The 19,554-nt window shown below is 42.1% G+C and overlaps 1 protein-coding gene across 2 annotated transcripts in view; it reads left to right on the top strand.

Annotated features, from left to right (window-relative positions):
• Window positions 1-19,554, top strand: part of ranbp10 (RAN binding protein 10) — a 44,547-nt gene that overhangs the window by 20,621 nt on the left and 4,372 nt on the right. Inside the window, exons 4-14 of one of the 2 annotated variants that reach the window (XM_037107691.1) lie at window positions 6,545-6,712; window positions 6,846-6,868; window positions 8,416-8,600; window positions 10,203-10,315; window positions 10,595-10,703; window positions 10,802-10,950; window positions 11,097-11,301; window positions 13,495-13,634; window positions 13,783-13,931; window positions 19,198-19,309; window positions 19,411-19,552. In XM_037107691.1, the coding sequence (XP_036963586.1) occupies window positions 6,545-6,712; window positions 6,846-6,868; window positions 8,416-8,600; window positions 10,203-10,315; window positions 10,595-10,703; window positions 10,802-10,950; window positions 11,097-11,301; window positions 13,495-13,634; window positions 13,783-13,931; window positions 19,198-19,309; window positions 19,411-19,541 (1,484 nt within the window). In that variant the 3' untranslated portion in view covers window positions 19,542-19,552. Of the gene's footprint in view, window positions 1-6,544; window positions 6,713-6,845; window positions 6,869-8,415; window positions 8,601-10,202; window positions 10,316-10,594; window positions 10,704-10,801; window positions 10,951-11,093; window positions 11,302-13,494; window positions 13,635-13,782; window positions 13,932-19,197; window positions 19,310-19,410; window positions 19,553-19,554 lie in introns of both variants that reach the window. The other variant, XM_037107690.1, reaches the window with a different exon arrangement.

The following is a 19,554-nucleotide window of genomic DNA, read 5'->3' as shown; positions in this document are numbered from 1 at the left end:
TGGGTCCAGCTGAGTGAGAATGGTGTGCTCCTCACTCAGAAACACTCCGTCAGACAGCCTTGCAGAAAAGCTGCATGCCGACGCAGCATGCCGGAGCTCATTGAGTCATTTGGATTACAGGAAAGTGCCTCTCGTATTACAGTTTTATTAGTCTTAATAATGCACCTGTAACTTACTTGTTAATGGGTGCCGGGCAATTGAAACCAAAATGAAATTCGTAGTTCACACTCATGTTTACTAGCTAGCTTTCTGCCTCATTGCCTTTTCCTGTGTACTGCTAGGTTTGTTGGTGCGTTACAGCCACCATCTTTTCCGTCAATGGAATGGTGTGTAAATGCTGTCAGAAATGTATATTGGGATGCCCCCGTGCTCACAGGCCTGCATGTTATAAACAAAACAGATGCCCATATGCAAAATGACAGCAAATTAGTACTACTAGTGGTCAAAAACTTCATAAAGTACCTTTTAAATCCCATGAACACTGGTTAAGTCATTGTTCACTTCCCATTATGCAGCTCAGTAGTGTCTAAGGATCCCTCCTTTGTGGTATTCTTAATGTGCACAAACTGAGATAACCCAGCTGACATCATGGTGACATCACAAAGGTTGGTTTATGTAATATATAAACATCTCCAGTGCCACAGATGACGTTATACAACCATTTTCACAGGCTGAATAGTAAAAATGTGTTGTCAAAAATATTGAAATATCTGTAAATATCGATACTGAATATTTGAAACCGTTTCAGTATTCATTTTCCACAGTATCACTGCTGATACCGACTGTGCTTTCTTGCTTTCTCTTCTCTCAGACAGTGAGTTGACACATACACCGCTGTCTTCTCTATTGATCTTTTAATAGAATGGTTTCACACATGGTATTGAAAATATATATATATATATATATATATATATATATATATATATATATATATATATATATATATTTTGAGGTATTGCATCTAGGTTAGGAATTCCAGTATCGTGACAACACTACTGCGTAGTAGTCATCACGATGAGTAAACTGACTGATACGTAAAATCAGTCGAATCAGTGTTTCGTTTGAGTCTAAACAAAGGTCTTAGGTCCCAAAATAAAGAAAAAATAAACTGCGCTGAATCACACTGAGTTGAGTTAGAGAGCAGCTGACTGTGTTAACATGTGTGAATAAAGTTGGAACCCGACCATGGCCCCTGTGTCTACTGCGAGGAATCAAAGAACAAAGGTGCTACTATCAAGATTTATTAAGGAAACAGGAACGTGTGACAGCAATCACCAAGCCTTTGTCTACTGACACATGAATATTCATACTCTCTATAAGTTGTTTGCCAACAAAATGGTAGTGCCGATTGTCACATGATTACATCATTCATTAATGTGAGTTGAAATGAATTTGGAAAAAGAGTTCATAGCCGGGAGATATATCTTTGTTTTCTTTGTTGACTTCCACTTGTCCCCTGTGTATGTTCTTGGGTTTTTTTTTGGTTTTGGCTTTATCTTCTTCTCGTGCCCTCAGCCCCCTGCCCACCATGTCTCCACACACTTAACAAACACAAACACACTCTCACACACATACAATGGCATCCGTGAATGGTCCAGTAACCTCTGATGACGTAAGAGGAAGCGTAGTAGCCATTTAGCAGCCGAGAGCCTGAATAAAGCCCCTTGCATCTCACAACCAATCAGACCCCTCCTCTGCTCTGGCCAATCACGTTCTGGTGCTCCCAGCCCTCGCTGGGGCCATTTGACCTGCTTATTGACCAGTCAAGATCCGTCCGGTGGCCGAGGCTTGTGGAATGCTGTGGACATCAGGGCAGCCTGTTCAGCTGACTACACACACACGCACACATACACACAAAGATCATTCGTTCTCCCTTCTTCTTGATTCACATGTGTCAAATGTCACACAAAGGCTGGAATAGCGTGGAACGGCACCGCGTGGATGCGCGTGCTATCCGAACCCGCTCACACATTAGTTATGAAAATATTTCTGGTTGCTAGGTTTCCACTACAGATGGTCTGTAGCCCTGGTAGACAGATTACTGTTGATTGCCTTAACTCCGACTGACTCAGTGTGTTTGTGTGCCAGTGTGTGTTTGTCCCAAACTGTGCAGATTTATCCGTGTGTGTCCTGGGCCGACTGATTGCGTCTCTAAGTCGACTCGAGTGTTTGTGTTTGTGTTTGCTCGCCTGTGCATCTGTGCGCGTTTTGCATATTATGTTATATTCAGCTGCATGTGTTTGTAATGTGCTTGGGAACACATGCATTATTCTGTCTTTATATATGTGTGTGTGTGTGTGTGTGTCTGTCTGGCTGTCTGTCTGTTAATAGTACAATGTTCTCCACTGCTGACCTCTGTGTCTGATCCTGCTGTGGAGGCCTGCCCATTTCATTAGCATGTTGGAGCAGTGAGCCTGGCTTTAGAGGCAATATCCCTGTCAGCAGATTAATCTAATACCTCCCTCCCTCACACACACATGCACACACAGAAGTATATACACATTTGCACTAAAGAACTCTTGTAGAGGCAGAACAGTCTGCGCACGACTTCAGAAGGAGCTCACCATTGCACGTGACGTAAACACAAAGACAACGACATTTGCTCAGCTTAGCGGTCATGTCACATATGTGCACATATACGAGTACACATCTAATATCTCAGCTCACCCACGACCTACTTTCACTAACCCCGCTTTGCTTTTTGGCAACGACAGACAAGCTGTGATTGAGGAGAGACACTGACAGGGCAGCAGCGAGCTGAAGCTGAGCGCTGTCGGGTTCAGGTCCCCTTTTCAGCGCGATCGGGTCAGGAGGAGGAATTCCTTCAAAACTGGATTAGTGCATAACAAGCTTGTCAACCAAATACTGTAGCCGCAAGTGAATCTCCGATGTTAGCAGATGACGTTGTTTCCTCTCGCTGTGGAAGAACCGTGCTGTAGAATGCTGCCTTTGTTGCGCTGAAATCACAGTGATATGATCTTTGTGGATCCAATCTGTATGTTCTACTAGACATTAGTCAGCTGCTTTAGATTCACTGGACCAGAGTGGCCGGGATCTATCTTGTTTTCTCTGTTAGAGGTATTTCATTCAAAGAGAGACGGAAAGTCACGTCTGCTCCCCCCCCCAACATGCCGATCACAAGGTTGTATCAACATCTGTCTTTAGTCGGATCAGTGAGATGTGCTGGTATATTTCTCTTAGACGTGCGGAATACTAGACATATGTAACTCTGTACAGATTGTAAACCGCCTCTTAAGCGTGGTATATAAATACATAGAGGTTGTTTGAGGTCAGACTGCACGTTGGCTGCACTGCATGTACATCTTGCCATTGCGAGCAACATAAAGCTCCTGTGTGTTTTTCTGGCTGCTTATTTGAGGTTATGTCAAATGAAATGAGTGACATGGTTACACACACTGACATGACAGAACTGAACTGAACAAGAGAGTCTCCTCATCTCGGAATCCTGCTGATGTTAATGTACTGATTTCGTAGACTCAGTGACTCCTGCTGTAAGTGTAAAGGAATGCAGAAGTGTGTACTTCAGGGTAAATATTAATCTTGGTAACCATTCATAAACAGTTCTGGAAATGTCCTAGCAACAAAATTGAAATTTCTTTGAAATAACCCTGAAGATACCACAACAATTACCTCAAAATAGATTTAAAATTAAAAACAATATTCTGAAGTTTTCCAGTAAGCAGTTAAAGGGATAGTTCGTGTTTTTTGAAGTGGGGTCATATAAAGTACACATCTATAGTCAATCTGTTCCCTACTGTAATCAGCGATCAGCACAGCCTGAGTTTGGAGAAGCAGAGAGCCGCTCCAGCCCAGACGCTCAGCTTTGTACTGCAGTGAGTCCAGAGAAAAAGCGAATTTTAACCACCTAAAACAAGGCCCACTTAAAAAAATCTGTAACAGTTCAAGCTGTCAGACCACCCTTTCTTTTGGCACTACATTTTCTCAACCGTAGAACCTCCGTATCCCTACACATTAGTGCAACTGGGCCTCGCACTGTATTTCGCCGCTCGCAGATCAGCTGTTTGGGTCAGAGTTTCAGCGTAGGGATACGGAGGTTCTACAGTTGAGAAAGAAAGGGCAGTCTGACGGCGATGTAAAGCGGTGTGAATTTTCTCTATACAACGTACATTTGAACTGTTATAGATTTTTTTTAGGTGGGCCTTGTTTTAGGGGGTTAAAATTTGCTTTGCATCTGGACCCCGTTCACTGCAGTACAAAGCTGAGTGTCTGGGCTGGAGCGGCTCTCTGCTTCTCCAAACTGATCAGTGATTACGGTAGGGAACAGATTGACTATAGATTTGTACTTTATATGCCCCCTCTTCCAAAAACCCGAACTATCCCTTTAATCTAAGCGGGTTTCTTCAAAGGGGCACTGTGTAGTTTTGGGGAAGAATTCAAAAGTCAGAATTTTAATATTGCAATATTAATGAGGTCACAATTCAAAATCAGAAAAATATATATTTTCCATAACTGACTAAACAAACTGTTCTCAGAGAAAAATAAGGCCCCCGGAATACTGTTAGAAGCTGGAAAGTTGGGAGGGTCCGCCAAAACAGTATGATATTTTGTTGTGTATTGTGTTTCCTTCAAGGTCAGTTTGTTTACTTTTGTTTTTGTTTTTTGTTGTACATTTGATTAGGCATTAAAAAACAGTCAAGATCTTTCTCTTCTGATTAAAATTTCTTCCCCAAAAATACATAATGCACCTTTCAATGCATTCCCGGAAAACTTCCAGCTGGTTTCTGCTTGAGGTCTGCTGATCATTCCATTTTAATTTCCAACTCGTTCCAGTCTAACTTCCCCTCAGCAGGCTGCTTAATTGAAGTGAGTTGTTGCAGCTTAGCTTCGATCCATTAATAGATAGTATATTGTCCTCATACTGTGATGTTGAATTGTATTTTTGTCTGTAGATAAAGGAATACAATATTGTATGTCAAACTGAGCTTCTTTACAATGATTCTCTAGGTCTGTGGTTTTCAACCTGCGGGTTGTGATGTATTTTGTGGGGGTCACAGATGATTAATAATAACATGCTTGTGCTCACTTGCTGACAGTTACAGCCCCAATATGACGTGGTGTGAAACATAAATCACACAGAATGTAATCATTTGCTAAGCGTTTTTGACATGTGCTCACTCAAGAGGCTCAGTCCTTCACAAGCAGAGATGGGACGAGGTTCATCATTTAGTCAAACACATGATCACAAGAGGGATATTACTACAGTCTGTTTTTATTAACATTCTACACAGCTTCCCATCTTTTTTGGAAACAGGATTGTAGATGAGGATATCAGTACTACCCTCATGTCTGTACAATGAATATGTAACTAGATCCCTGAGATGGTTGGCTTAGCTTAGCTTAGCATAAAGCCTCTCCTAAAGAGAAAAAGTAAAAACACATCTGCCTGCTAGCAACTCTAAAACTCACTTCACATGTGATTTTTTTTTTCTCTTTAAATCCAGAAGGTGACAAACATTTGTAGTTTTACAGGGATTACATCCTGTTACTACTCCTTGGCTGGACTTGATTAAGACTTGTTTTCATCCTGAGGTCCATGAAAGTGGTGTTGATCTTCTTATCCAACTCTCAGCATGACAGAAATGTCAAACTATTCTGTAAAAAGATGAGAACTGTTAATTATTTTTCCTGACTTTCTCTAAGGGCATTTTGTCCTCAAGTGTGATACTTTAACCTCTTTAGACCTATAAAAATCAGTCAAATGAAACAATAAATGAAGGAAAAGTCACTCTCATGTCTTTACTGAGGACATAAAGTTTGACAAGGAGTCACAAACATATTCTGCTTCATTCATTAAACACTGTCTCTGTGTTCCCTATAATTTGTATTAAATGACGTAGTGCTTTCCAGAAAACCTCCCTGGAAATTCTAAGGATATCACAAGAGTTACCATGCGGGTACACTGATTAGTGACATTTTTGCTCTACAGTCTGGCTACATAAATAAGTCCCAGCGATATACTCATGCACCAGTACCAACAGGAACAAGAAATTAGATTTAATGAGCGAATCATGATCATGATCCTCCTCTGCTGCTGAGTCTCCTGGTTCAGCCTCCTGTGCTGCTGTTCCTGTTGGCAGTGACTCACCAGTTTCTTTACATAGATGGGATCCTCCTGCTGGTCGTCCACAGCACTGCAGCACATGCCAAACAGTCAGATAGTGTGTGTGTGTGTAAATTTTCATGAGACGCCCTGCAGGCAGTGGTAGTCAGATGGGAAAATCTGAGCAGCGGAAGTCAATGAGTAACTGTCTCCTCCGTCAGCAGCAACTAGCGTTAAGGGTGACCTCGAGCAAGTCACTTCACCTTAGATGCTCCTGTGGGTTCAGAGGCCGTGTGCTCAGCAGCAGCAGCCACTTGACGTGCGCAGCATGAAACCGAACAGGAAGCAGACAACGTGCACTCTGGTCAACCTTTTCGCTGCGTTGTTTGGCTAGCAACACATTTTTCATGAGAGGTCAAGTATAAAATGACAAAACTAATCCTAATCCTCGTCCTATTTTAGGATGGGACAAGCACTCATACGGTTACCATGGAGATGACGGCCACTCCTTCTGCTCCTCCGGGACCGGCCAACCGTACGGCCCAACATTCACAACCGGGGACGTGATTGGCTGCTGCGTTAACCTCATCAACAACACTTGCTTTTACACCAAAAATGGCATCAGTTTAGGTCAGTGAACATGCTGTGTGTTGGATATGATTCTAATTGTGTGATGTAGTAATGGAAAGTTTGTCACTAAGTGCTTAATTTAAAGCTTGAAATTGTCATGTAAACTTAAAGTGTTTTTCCTTTTATCCATCAGGTGTAGCCTTCACAGACCTCCCTGTAAGTATTCCTAAATGTGCATTACGATATACAAACTGAACTTTACCAGTTTTTTTTTTCTTATTCAGATTTTTAATCGCTGTACATTCATTGACATACCTCTTTTAGTTACCTCCATCATCTCCTCGGTTTTGATTCTGTACAGCCCAGTCATTAAAACAAATGCTGGCATTGTATGTTTCTACAAATCACAGATGTCTTGAAGTTTTACATTTCTTTAGGTTCAAATTTCAAAGTTACATTGTGACAGTGCTCTGGTTACGCTCTGGGTAGGTTAAGCCACAAAAACAAATGGTAAGTGTTTGGATAAGCTGTTTAAGTTCCAAATATTGCTGGAGATGTCCCGACTCCTTATCAAAAATATTGGTTGTCACCACACACACGACTGGAAATTGTCCTGAGATTTTCTTACCATAAAATATCCTGGGGTGTATCATCTCCTCGTCTAGATATGAAAGTGAGGTCACATGTTTTGCAGAAATGTCAATATGGTTTGTGCCATATCCCACGTAACATAAATGCATCAGTGGTTTGCAGAAATGTTAACGGCTAACGTTTTCTCCTGGCGACCGTGCTGTCCTGTAACTTGTCAGCCATTAGAATACTCCAATTTCTCCTTGTCCCTGTTTATTTTGAAGGAAAAGTTACTGAATTAACGTAAACAAATCTCAGATGTCATGCCTTTAAACACACATTAAACTACTGCTATGATACCAAACCCATATAAACCGTATCATACCATTCCACTTACTAGTGACAAACTATGTAATAATATACAACTGGATTTGGACCATGTGGGTCCGTATCTAATTTAAGATGATGCTGGCAGTTGGGTCGGAAACAAACCTTTTTTTGTCCAGTCACCGCAGTAAATGGAACATTCTCCTGAATTAAAAACAGCCACTTTAACGGTTTTACCCACCAAATAGGTTTTAAGAATAGAACAGGAATTCAAAATCACAGCTGGCTGCTGGTCACAGTGGCTGTAAGAGCAGATGGAGGCACCAACCACTGTCAAAACCTAAACAGCATTCAACTGGGTGTTGGTGTTAATTTCACACCCTGTTGGTGGTTTGTGCATTTACCAAAAGACCAAAGTCTAACTGAATCCTATAATCTAATAACAGCTTAGTAAAAAACAGCTTACAGTTTGTGCTGTTTGCCAGCCTGTTTATATGATGACAGTTTTCCATTACAGGAACTTAACATGCTATTACCTGAGGCTTTCCATAACCAGCATTTTTTTAAGAGCATTCGAACATGTTCTTGTAAGCATTCGGGTATGACTGCACTGTTCATTGTCCCAGTTCGACAGGCTGCAGATAGATTTACAAGCTTGCTGACAGCATTAACGTATAAACAGCATGCAGATTATTATTGTTTTACGATTATGCAATTTTGGTGCAGTTGTATTCCTAAATAACTGGTCTAAAAGACAACTCTCTTAAATTCAACTATCTAATTTGATTTTAAAATACTTAACATCCTATAAACAATGCAAAAACTGTCTGTTTTAACCTGAATTCTTTTTTTGATCTACTATCCAGCCCAACCTGTACCCCACCGTGGGGCTTCAAACTCCAGGCGAGATCGTAGACGCTAACTTCGGCCAGCAACCGTTTGTCTTCGACATCGAGGACTACATGAGTGAATGGAGGGCCAAGATTCACGGCATGATAGCTCGCTTCCCAATAGGAGAGAGGCTGGGGGAGTGGCAGGCCGTCCTGCAGAAGTAAGATTCATTCCACACGCCTCCACAGACACACGCCTGTCAATACTGTTCTAGGTGATGCTACAGCAATATAGTCTCTAGCTGAGATATGCAAGCATGTAGCAGCTGAACAGAAATAATATAAATGTAATGCAGCAAGAGCTGACAGTGCTGCACAGGACAAGGGTAGATAAAACACACTGTTGTGAATGACCATAGAGTCTGCAGGCTTTTTAAAGTCAGTGCAGATTTAGCCTGTGAGACATCTAAAACCAACAAGGCATAATTCATCACGTGCGATAATTAAAAACTAGATCTTGCTACATAAATTGTATTGTTATATTTAATTAATTCAATATGAACACTAAATAATGTTTGACTGTGGTGTTGACCATCTTATCACTTGAAGCAGGGATTCCCTAAAGGAATCTGAAAAAATGTTTTTTTTAACGATTTGAATAAACAAAAGTTACATCCACAATTCACACATAATGAATCACCTAGCAGTTAATTTAAATGTTTTAGGGTGCCGTAATTGCCTTTATTAAGAGTGTTTAAAAACGTATTAGCAAGTGAGAAAAACAATGAAATAGTTACTTAAAAGCAATGGATAAACACTCTAAATAATTACCTACAAGTGATGAATAAACTGTTGAGATAGATAACTAGTGTTGTGCTATGCAGACTTGACTGAGAGTTTAATTGCATGAACAAATTGTAACATCCACTCTTGTGTACACTTTTATTTGCTTGAAGCTGAATAACAACCAGTCTGAAATGAATTGACTAGAATGGCACTCAGTTGAGTGCAAACCTGTGCCATGGCCCAACAGTCCAAGTCCAAGATTCCAGCCACCTAAACACACCTGTATTTTTTTCATTAAAATCCATGCATTATTCCCTGGGAAATAAATGAGAATATGGAAAAACAAACTATCTTGCAATGTTTAAGAAAGTGACACTTTAAAAAAAATGTTTTATCCATATCAGTACTAAAAGTTAATAGGGTCTACTCTGGGCCAAGTCACCATCCCATCCACCATCCAGTTTTGTCGAAATTCGTTCAGCAGCTTTTGTGTAATCCTGGTGACAAACCACCCAACTGTAAAATCAGCAGGGGCGAAAACACAAGCTCAAAACTGTTCGCAACAGAATCACTACCAACAAGTATTTTTCTGTGTATCCTTATTTCCCAGTGTGGTGAGCCACTTCAGTTGCACATTGTTAGATGAATGTTCCCTCATGACCAAAACACTACACTGTCCTGATGCTGGAAAGCCTACTAGAGCACAAAGTTGCTACAAAAGTCCCCAGTGAATACACTGTTTGCTCCAGTTTGAGTAATGTTTGCTAAAATCTGCAGTGCTCAGCAAAATATTGACTTTTTAAAATAATATATGTGTATAACTATATATTTGTGACCTTTTCATATAGATTTATGTCTGAACAGATGGGCCTTGTGCTGAGAGCTCCACACGTTCTTAAGAAGTCAGAAAGTATTAGAAACTGACTAACTCAGTGTTTGTTTTGGTCCTCTCATGGGATTCGGCTACTGTATGAATGTAGAACATCACCAGACTCATCCTTCAGGAAAGTCAAACCTTTTTCATGTTTTGTCTCCAGTATGGTTTCCAGCTACCTGGTGCATCATGGGTACTGTGCCACCGCAACAGCCTTCGCCAGAGCCACAGAGACCATGATACAAGAGGACCAGACATCTATAAAGAACAGACAGAGTGAGTGGACAAACCAACACATTTTTATTTTGCCACTGGCAAATAATACACACAAGTCATATAATGGCATCAAAGAGTCTTCAGGGCTTGGTTAAATATGGACTAAATGTATGCTAAGTATCCCATTCATTTGAAGCAAAAGAAAGTCCAGAAATAGATGCTGTGGACCCGTGGCTTCAGTGCTTGATCAACTGTCCTCTACTTAATATTTGTTGTCAAAGCAAGGTCCCTCTTGATCAATATATACGGTAGAGAACCGCCTGTTTCTTTGTCCCATAGGAATACAGAAGCTGGTGCTGGCAGGACGGGTGGGTGAAGCCATAGAAGCTACTCAGCAGCTTTATCCCGGCCTGTTAGACCACAACCCCAACCTACTATTCATGTTGAAGTAAGTCAAGATTAAGATCGAATGCAGGGCAAAGATGCTGCTACCATAATTCAAAACCGTTTTTTTACCTTCCCCGATGCTGCCTTGGTTTTTTTAAGGTGTCGTCAGTTCGTGGAGATGGTGAACGGTACAGACAGTGAGGTTTGCTGCTTGACCATTCGCTCGCCCAAGTCCCAGGACAGTTACCCCGGCTCACCCAGCCTCAGCCCCCGCCACGGAGCCAGCAACACACACCTGCACACTGGAGGTACACACACGCTCACCCATGCTGAAGTTTTGCCCTCTCTTAAGAGCAAGACATTGACACGGATGGGAATGCCTGAAAACATCCAACCAAAAGAATGCTTTCCCCACTCACTTTAAGAAATCAAACTCTTTTCATCAACCCAGCAGACAGCCCGACCTGCAGTAACGGGGTGACTCCCACCAACAAGTCAAAGAGCCACAGTGGCGCCGGCAGCGGCAAATACCCCAGCGTGTCCTCTTCAGCCTCCTCCTCCACCTCCTCCTCCCCTTCCTCCGTCAACTACTCCGAGTCCAACTCCTCTGACTCCACCAAGAGCCAGCCACACAGCGCCAACAGCAACCAGGAAACCAGGTAGGAAGGACTGTCAGCGATGTTATGTCCACCGCTAATATAAAACGGGTATGGTGCGTGGTAAAGGTGTCAGATGTAGCAGGCGACCTCAATATATAGTTACAAATAAATAAAGATTGAGATGGTGTTATAGTTTGGTTCAGTACTCTGATTTTTTCTGTTGGCTGTGATTCATCAAAGCAGCCACATGGGATAGTTTAACATCAATAAATCATTACTGCAGACATGAATATTTAATCACTGCAAGCAAATAAAAACACCACCAAGGAACGCTGGCAGCATCTATGATCCTGACTCATTTCACTTTGTGCGTCTCACTGGATAATTCATAGAAGGAAATCAGTTTAGTTGCTGCATGTCAAACCAGCAGCCATTTTACTTCTATTCCAGTTTGTTCTCTTGCCAGGTTTCATCTACATGTGGTCTGTGATGAGCATCACTTTCTGTTTGAAATGGACAGGGCTCAGTTGGAAAAAAAAAAGGTGACATCACATCTTCCAGTGTTACAGTTAGGCTGAGGATCTGTGGCTTTATAAGGAGCCATTTTCAATGAAATCAGATCAGACCACACCCACACAGTCTGATAGAGCAGATGTGTAAAACTCAGAATGTTTTTTCTCAACTTTGACTTTGATGAATATTAAATCTCTGAAAATACAATTTTCAAAAAGTCATTTTCAGAGGCTTTAAAGGTATAATATTTAACATTTCTGCATCAAGATGTCTAACCTGTGTTGGATATTTTATTGAGTTGTGTGCTCGCACTATCCCAAATGTTTCCTACTGTGATTGCGACTCAGAACCTTGTTTCTCCTCAAGGTAACAATGAGTTTTATTTTGTTGACTGTTGCTATGGCTTCAGGGGAAACATCAGTTGACGTTTCAGAGAGTGAGGAAGGAAGTCGATGATCATGCCTTAAAATAACGCGAATAAAGTTTTCGTACATTCCCCTTTTTGTGAACATTTCTGCGAGACACTGTGAGTCACATCTGATATATTGCAGAGGTGGGTGTTGTAAAAAGCATAGAATAACAACTCCAGTGATTCCAGGCTACTTCACAAAATCATGAAACTACATCTGTTGTCGTCACTGTTTCGATTGAAATATCCATGACAGCAGAAGTTGCGTTTTGTGCGGTTAAGGGGCTGCACAGGATGTGTTTGTTAGGAGGATGGTAGCAACTTGGGAGGAAGTTTTTTCCTTCTTTTTTTTTTTTACAGCTCTGGTCTTGTACGTCTCTGGCCATCACTCTGCAGGTGATGATAACATTTTGCTCCTTGACTTAAATGCTGAAACATACTGATGCATCTGCTGTTGTAGCAACAGCTTCACAGTGTACAGGTAAAATTAGGGACCAGACAGGTTTTCAGCCAATCTTCTGTTTTACCTTACTGTCTAGAATACATGTCTTCAAATGAAGAAAAGGAAATGCGACTAGGAAATCTGTTTGCTGTAAATATCCATACGTATTTGGAGATCACTGCATTCCTTTCGTTAAAGTAAAGTACTGTGCTATATGGGGCATAGTTTTGCTATGCAGTAGACTGTAATAAGGAGCATTAAAAGTGTACACCTTGATTAGAATAGCAGATTAGTAGTGCTGATGAAATGTAAAAACTAGAGACATGTCTAAACATGTCTGGGACATGTCTGGCAAGGTTCTTAAATTCTTGCCATTGTCTTGCTTTAATGGACTTCTGTTCTAAGGGTGTGTGTGTGTGTGGTGACATCACTGTGTCACCAGGTTGTAAATGATGAGTGTAATAATGTCCTACCCTTAAGGATGGGCCTCTGTCCAGTGCTACGTCGAGTCATAGTTAGATTTCCAGTTGTTGCCCTGTCTGTCAAGTTAAAAGCAGATTTGTGAAAAGTACCCAAATGTCACAGTGAAAGAAAAATAAAGATATGATTGTTAAAACATAACATTTTTAAAGGTTCTATATGGAATAGTACTAAGTATACGTCTTAAAGTATCAGATATTAAATGTATCAAAAGTTATTTCTGGCAATAAATAAATACCAAAAGTACAAGTAAAATTAAACTATACATGTATGAATTGTATAAAAGTACAAAACTTGAGTGAATGTACTTAATTACATTCCATCGCTGCTTAAGATGTGCTGATAGGGCAAATAGTCACTTGTAGTCACTTTATATTGCGTGTGTGTGTGCTTGCTTGTGTGTGCATAGTGACAGTGAGATGGAGATCGAGGCAGAGCACTATACCAACGGTGTTGTTGAGGGCTCCTCTGCACGGATCATGAACGGCACATACAAGCATGAAGAGATCCTCCAGCCGGACGACAACAGCATCGGCAACGGGGTCACAGGTACACGCACATACACATGGACCTCATTTGTTTTACTTCTCTTACTCTTTATGTGCCTTTTGTCTGTTGCTTTTTTTTCTCTCTCATTCATTTTACATCCAACTTGACGTTCACACTCACACTGTGTGTGTGTTTCTGTTGCCGGCAGATGACGGCTGTAGTAATGGCAGACAGCTTTGCGGCGGGAACCAGGCAGCCACAGAGAGGATGATCCAGTTTGGGCGGGAGCTGCAGGCGCTCAATGAACAGCTGTGCCGCGAGTATGGCAAGAACGCCACACATAAGAAGATGTTACAGGTACGCGCACACAACCGCACGTGCACACACTCTGGATTCCAACAGGCAGCTGTTGCTACAACAGATTAAACTGATGCCAGAACTGGGCTGAAGAGATATCTTCTGCTGGCACCATTTAAAATCCTGGTTGCAGCATTCTGTGCACGCTGATGTTTGATTTAGGATGTGCTGTAATAATGCAGACAGTTGCTGCTGTCTTACAACCAGTGGCTTCAGTTCTGCACACGAGAAGGCTCAAATCACTTTGTACAGCAAGCTGTGTCCTCTGATTCATAAGCAGCCGCTCTGAGAACAAAAGAGTCTCTGGAAAAACAACAGAAACCTCATGGGAATGATAACAGTTTGGCCAAGAAGCCTGTCTGTAGTTGCTGTTTGTTAAACACAGGCCATTTTCCCATTTCATAACAATGTTGTACTAATTACATTTCTTCAAAATAAATTGAGAAGGAAGAAAATTTACTTTGAAGTCACCTTCTCTGGTAGTGTTTCCTGTTGCATTATGTCATTTTAACCACCAGAGGTCAGAAAGACCAAGCGCCAAATCCAAGTGACAGAAACAGTCCTGACATACTGTACTCTCATTAGGTTGTTACCTGAAATTGCTGCTTATGATTTCATATTGTAGGATTCAAACAGGCTGTCCATGCATTCTGGAGAACCAGAACCTGATGTGAAAGAGGCTAAAATGTGCAGAAAACTGCAGTAATGGGTAACGCTACGATGCTGTTCAGGCAGTCAACACATAACCTGACACATTTTCTGAACTAAGTGCGTTTCTGTGTGTCGACCTGCATGTCAAGTTACCTGAGTGAGGCTGAAGTTATACTGCAGTTTTTCCTCATAATGATGGGAGCCAAATATCAGATAGAAATTGCAAGAAATATAAAATATTTTGAAATGGCAACATTTATTTGAGAAACAATCCCCTTATGGCTACATTTCTAAATTATATTAATCAATAATTTCGAGTAATTCATCGATCTTTGCCCTCATGAATGAATGGGTACATGTGAGGAAGAGCTACCGAGGGTGTCATGACTTGGCGCTTGAGCTATGACAAAAGGAGGAGACACGCTGTGTCAATGGAAAGGTTTACAGGTTTATTAAATCAACAAGAACTGAAAAATGATGGTATGGTCATGAGGTGTCTAAGGTAGAGGTATCAGTGTGTCAGCAGATGGATGTGTGAGTGTGATTTGGGTGAGAACTATATCTACTAACTAGGCAGAACACAATTATACAAGGCCATGGCACCGGGGGGATGAGGGTGACAGAGCATGTTGGATGTGTCTGCTGGTCATCAGCAGCGTGGAGACTGGACGGGTGCTCCCTGCTGTCTAAATTAACCCCACCTACAGTGCATGGAGCCTCCAGACGCAAGTTTGTTTGTTTGTACGGTGTTGTTCCCTCTGTGCAGACTGACAGGCATACATTTATTCTTTATTTTGTTTGTTCCTCTTTGTTAAGTGTCCTTGGGTACCATGAAAGCTGCTATATAAATTAAATGTATTATTATTATAAGCCATAACTTTATTCATTGAATCTCTCATCAAAGTCATGGATAACTGCAATTGAAGTCAGTTTGCTTATTCAGACATGAAAACAAAGATAGTTTGTTTCTATAGTTTGTTTATTCAGATGAAAATCAGTCAATGAATAAAAAATGTAAATATATACACTTTGAAATAACATGTAAAGAAAAAAGGCCATCAAGTTATTGTAAACCACAACAAACATTGTTATTGTTGCTATAGCAACAGTAAGAAGAACGTCAAAGCAGGAAATCAAAGAAGATGTATCTAAGCCACAGTGATGTCATAAATTCTAGAATGTTGAAACGCTGTAGAGGACCTGACATTTAGGCCATTTCTAATCAGACCGTCGCCATGAGAGGACAGAAAAGCAAGAAGGTAGAAGACTATGAGGATAATACACGAGAGACCTGGTCACTGGACATGATGGAGGAATCCAAACCTCTCTTTGAGGATCAGGAGGAAGCTACACCTCTCTTTGAGGATCAGGAGGAAGCTACACCTCTCTTTGAGGATCAGGAGGAAGCTACACCTCTCTTTGAGGATCAGGAGGAATACAAACCTCTCTTTGAGGATCAGGAAGAAGCTACACCTCTCTTTGAGGATCAGGAGGAAGCTACACCTCACTTTGAGGATCAGGAGGAAGCTACACCTCTCTTTGAGGATCAGGAGGAATACAAACCTCTCTTTGAGGATCAGGAGGAAGCTACACCTCTCTTTGAGGATCAGGAGGAAGCTACACCTCTCTTTGAGGATCAGGAGGAATACAAACCTCTCTTTGAGGATCAGGAGGAAGCTACACCTCTCTTTGAGGATCAGGAGGAATACAAACCTCTCTTTGAGGATCAGGAGGAAGCTACACCTCTCTTTGAGGATCAGGAGGAATACAAACCTCTCTTTGAGGATCAGGAGGAATAAAAACCTCTCTTTGAGGATCAGGAGGAATACAAACCTCTCTTTGAGGATCAGGAGGAATAAAAACCTCTCTTTGAGGATCAGGAGGAATACAAACCTCTCTTTGAGGATCAGAAGGAAGCTACACCTCTCTTTGAGGATCAGGAGGAATACAAACCTCTCTTTGAGGATCAGGAAGAAGCTACACCTCTCTTTGAGGATCAGGAGGAAGCTACACCTCTCTTTGAGGATCAGGAGGAAGCTACACCTCTCTTTGAGGATCAGGAGGAATAAAAACCTCTCTTTGAGGATCAGGAGGAATACAAACCTCTCTTTGAGGATCAGGAGGAATACAAACCTCTCTTTGAGGATCAGGAGGAAGCTACACCTCTCTTTGAGGATCAGGAGGAAGCTACACCTCTCTTTTAGGATCAGGAGGAATAAAAACCTCTCTTTGAGGATCAGGAGGAATACAAACCTCTCTTTGAGGATCAGGAGGAAGCTACACCTCTCTTTGAGGATCAGGAGGAATAAAAACCTCTCTTTGAGGATCAGGAGGAATACAAACCTCTCTTTGAGGATCAGGAGGAAGCTACACCTCTCTTTGAGGATCTGGAGGAAGCTACACCTCTCTTTGAGGATTAGGAGGAATAAAAACCTCTCTTTGAGGATCAGGAGGAAGCTACACCTCTCTTTGAGGATCAGGAGGAAGCTACACCTCTCTTTGAGGATCAGGAGGAAATGCTCCTGCTGGAGGAGATGAAGAAATCTACAGCTCTCGATGAGAATCAGCTGAACGAGCCGAGCCATGAGAACAAAACCCTTGTGGCTGCTCGGAGGAATGTTGAGCAGAAGTTTGAGAGCCATCAGGCGGATTGGCAGTGGGAAAAGACATCCCTCTTTCAGACCGCAGGAGGCTTCAAGAAGTATGTGCAGGATATGCAACAGGAAGCAAAGGAGCCTGTGGAGGCTTCCCATCGAGTCCAGCTTGAGGAGCACAGAGAGGAAACCAGGGAGATCGCATCTGCCCTGGAAAAGGCAGAGGATCTTCTGGAGACTGAGCGCCTCTGCTGGCAGCAAAAGAAAATGTCCCTGCTGGAGAAGGATGCCAGAGGAGAACCTCTCTTTGGGGACAATGACATAATTCCCCTGCTGGAGGAGATGGAGAAATCTACAGCTCTCAGTGAGACTCTGCTGGATGAGCAGAAATGCGAGAACAAAACCATCGCTGCTGCTCTGAGTAATGTTGAGCAGAAGCTGGAGAGTCATCAGGTGGAGTGGCAGGAGGAAAAGACATCTCTCCGTCAGCCCACAGAAGGCTTCAAGCAGCCTGTGCATGATATGCAAGAGGAAGCAAAGGAGGCTGTGGAAAGATCTCAGGCTTCACATCAAGCCCAGCTTGAGGAGCACAGAGAGGAAAGCAGAAAGATCACATCTGCCCTGAAAAAGGCAGAGGATCTTCTGGAGAGTGAGCGCCTCTGCTGGCTGCAGGAGAAACTGTCATTGCTGGAGGAGATGGAGAAATCTACAGCTCTCTGTGAGGCTCAGCTGGATGAGCAGAAATGCAAGAACAAAACCCTCGCGGCTGCTCTGAGGAATGTTGAGCAGAAGCTGGAGAGTCATCAGGTGGATTGGCAGGAGGAAAAGACATCCCTCATTCAGGCCACAGAGGGTCTCAAGAGGATGCTGCAGGAAAAGGAGCAGGAGAAAGAAAGCTCCTGGAAGATCTCCTGAGCAAGAAGAAAAAAAGAGGAAATGGTTCAGGAGGTTATTCTGTTTGGCCTGATCCACGCTCAGGAACTGAAACTGAATCAATAACACGCATTTGTTCTCCCCGAGCAACAATTGGTTTCCTAATTTAAGAAGAAATCCTTAAATTAAAGAAAATTAAATTAGTTCAGGTGCACAAAACAAACACAAACATACCAGAACAAATGCGCACATTTGGGCCTAACAAAAAGAATTGCATGCACAATGAAAGACAAGTAGATAAAGAGCTCAGGAACTGAGACTCAGTCAAGAACATACGTGTTCACCGTGAGCAACAACTGGTTTCCACTGGGTGCTCCGGTTAGCCAACCTTAATTTAAGAAGAAATTCTTAAATGAAAAAAAAAAGAAAAGAAAAATAGTTCAGGTGTGTAAAATAAACATCACCAACATACCAGAACAATTGCACATAGACACTCAGCTGTCTGAGGAGAGGAGATCTCTCTCTGAATTGCCTTTCCCGGGGTTTCTTCCCATGTCCTTTCAAGGTTGTTGTGAGGTTCATGGGGAGTTGTTCCTCGTCTTCTTAAAGAGCTTGATCTTGGTTCCGGTTCCTGATCTGGGTCTGCAACGCCCGCCATCATCACGTTTGGGCATAACAAAAAGAATTGCATGAAAAGTGAAATACATGTAGATAAACAGCCTTAAAAAGTTAAATAAACAAATAAGCAAATAAATAGTTAGAATGATGTCATGTGGGTCAGTTGTTCTTGAGAATTTAAAGTTTGTTGTAACACTTGAGCTACGCAGAGGTCATTTGACTGCAGAACCTGTGCTTTTACTTTGGATACTTCAAGTAGCTTCAGTCGATTCATCCTCAAGGTAACTTAAGTTTTGAATGCATGACTTGGGATAAAGTTTTATGTAGTTCTATGTATTTGCACTTAAATAAAGGATTTGAATACTTCCTCCACGACTCATATGATACTGGCAAGAGACCATCACTAGGGCCAAATGACACATTAAAAGCCCAGCCTAGAGAGCTGTAAGGTGTATGCTGTGCTCAGTTGTGTTCTTATGGGTCCCTCTGTCTGTCTGTCTGTCTGTCTGTCTGTCTGTCTGTCTGTGTAGGATGCATTCAGCCTGCTAGCATACTCAGACCCGTGGAACTGCCCCGTGGGCCAGCAGTTAGACCCTACGCAGAGAGAATCACTCTGCTCCGCACTCAACAGCGCCATACTGGGTAAAGAGCGGACGCAGACACATACTGTGTGCTATCCTGTATATGCTGCACTGTGACTTGAGTGCTGAACCCCTGCCTGACTGTATTTTTTTCCCCTTTAGAGTCACAGAATCTGCCTAAGCAGCCTCCGCTGATGTTAGCGCTCGGCCAGGCCACAGAGTGTGTTCAGCTCATGGCCCGAGTCCGATCTGGTTCCTGCTCCTTTGCCAGAGTTGACAACTTTTTGCACTAGCCCAGGTCCAGGT

Source organism: Acanthopagrus latus, chromosome 8 (assembly GCF_904848185.1).
Source record: "Acanthopagrus latus isolate v.2019 chromosome 8, fAcaLat1.1, whole genome shotgun sequence".
NCBI lineage: Eukaryota > Metazoa > Chordata > Actinopteri > Spariformes > Sparidae > Acanthopagrus > Acanthopagrus latus.
Note: the sequence above shows the minus strand (reverse complement) of the source record. Positions and strands in the feature narration are given on the sequence as shown.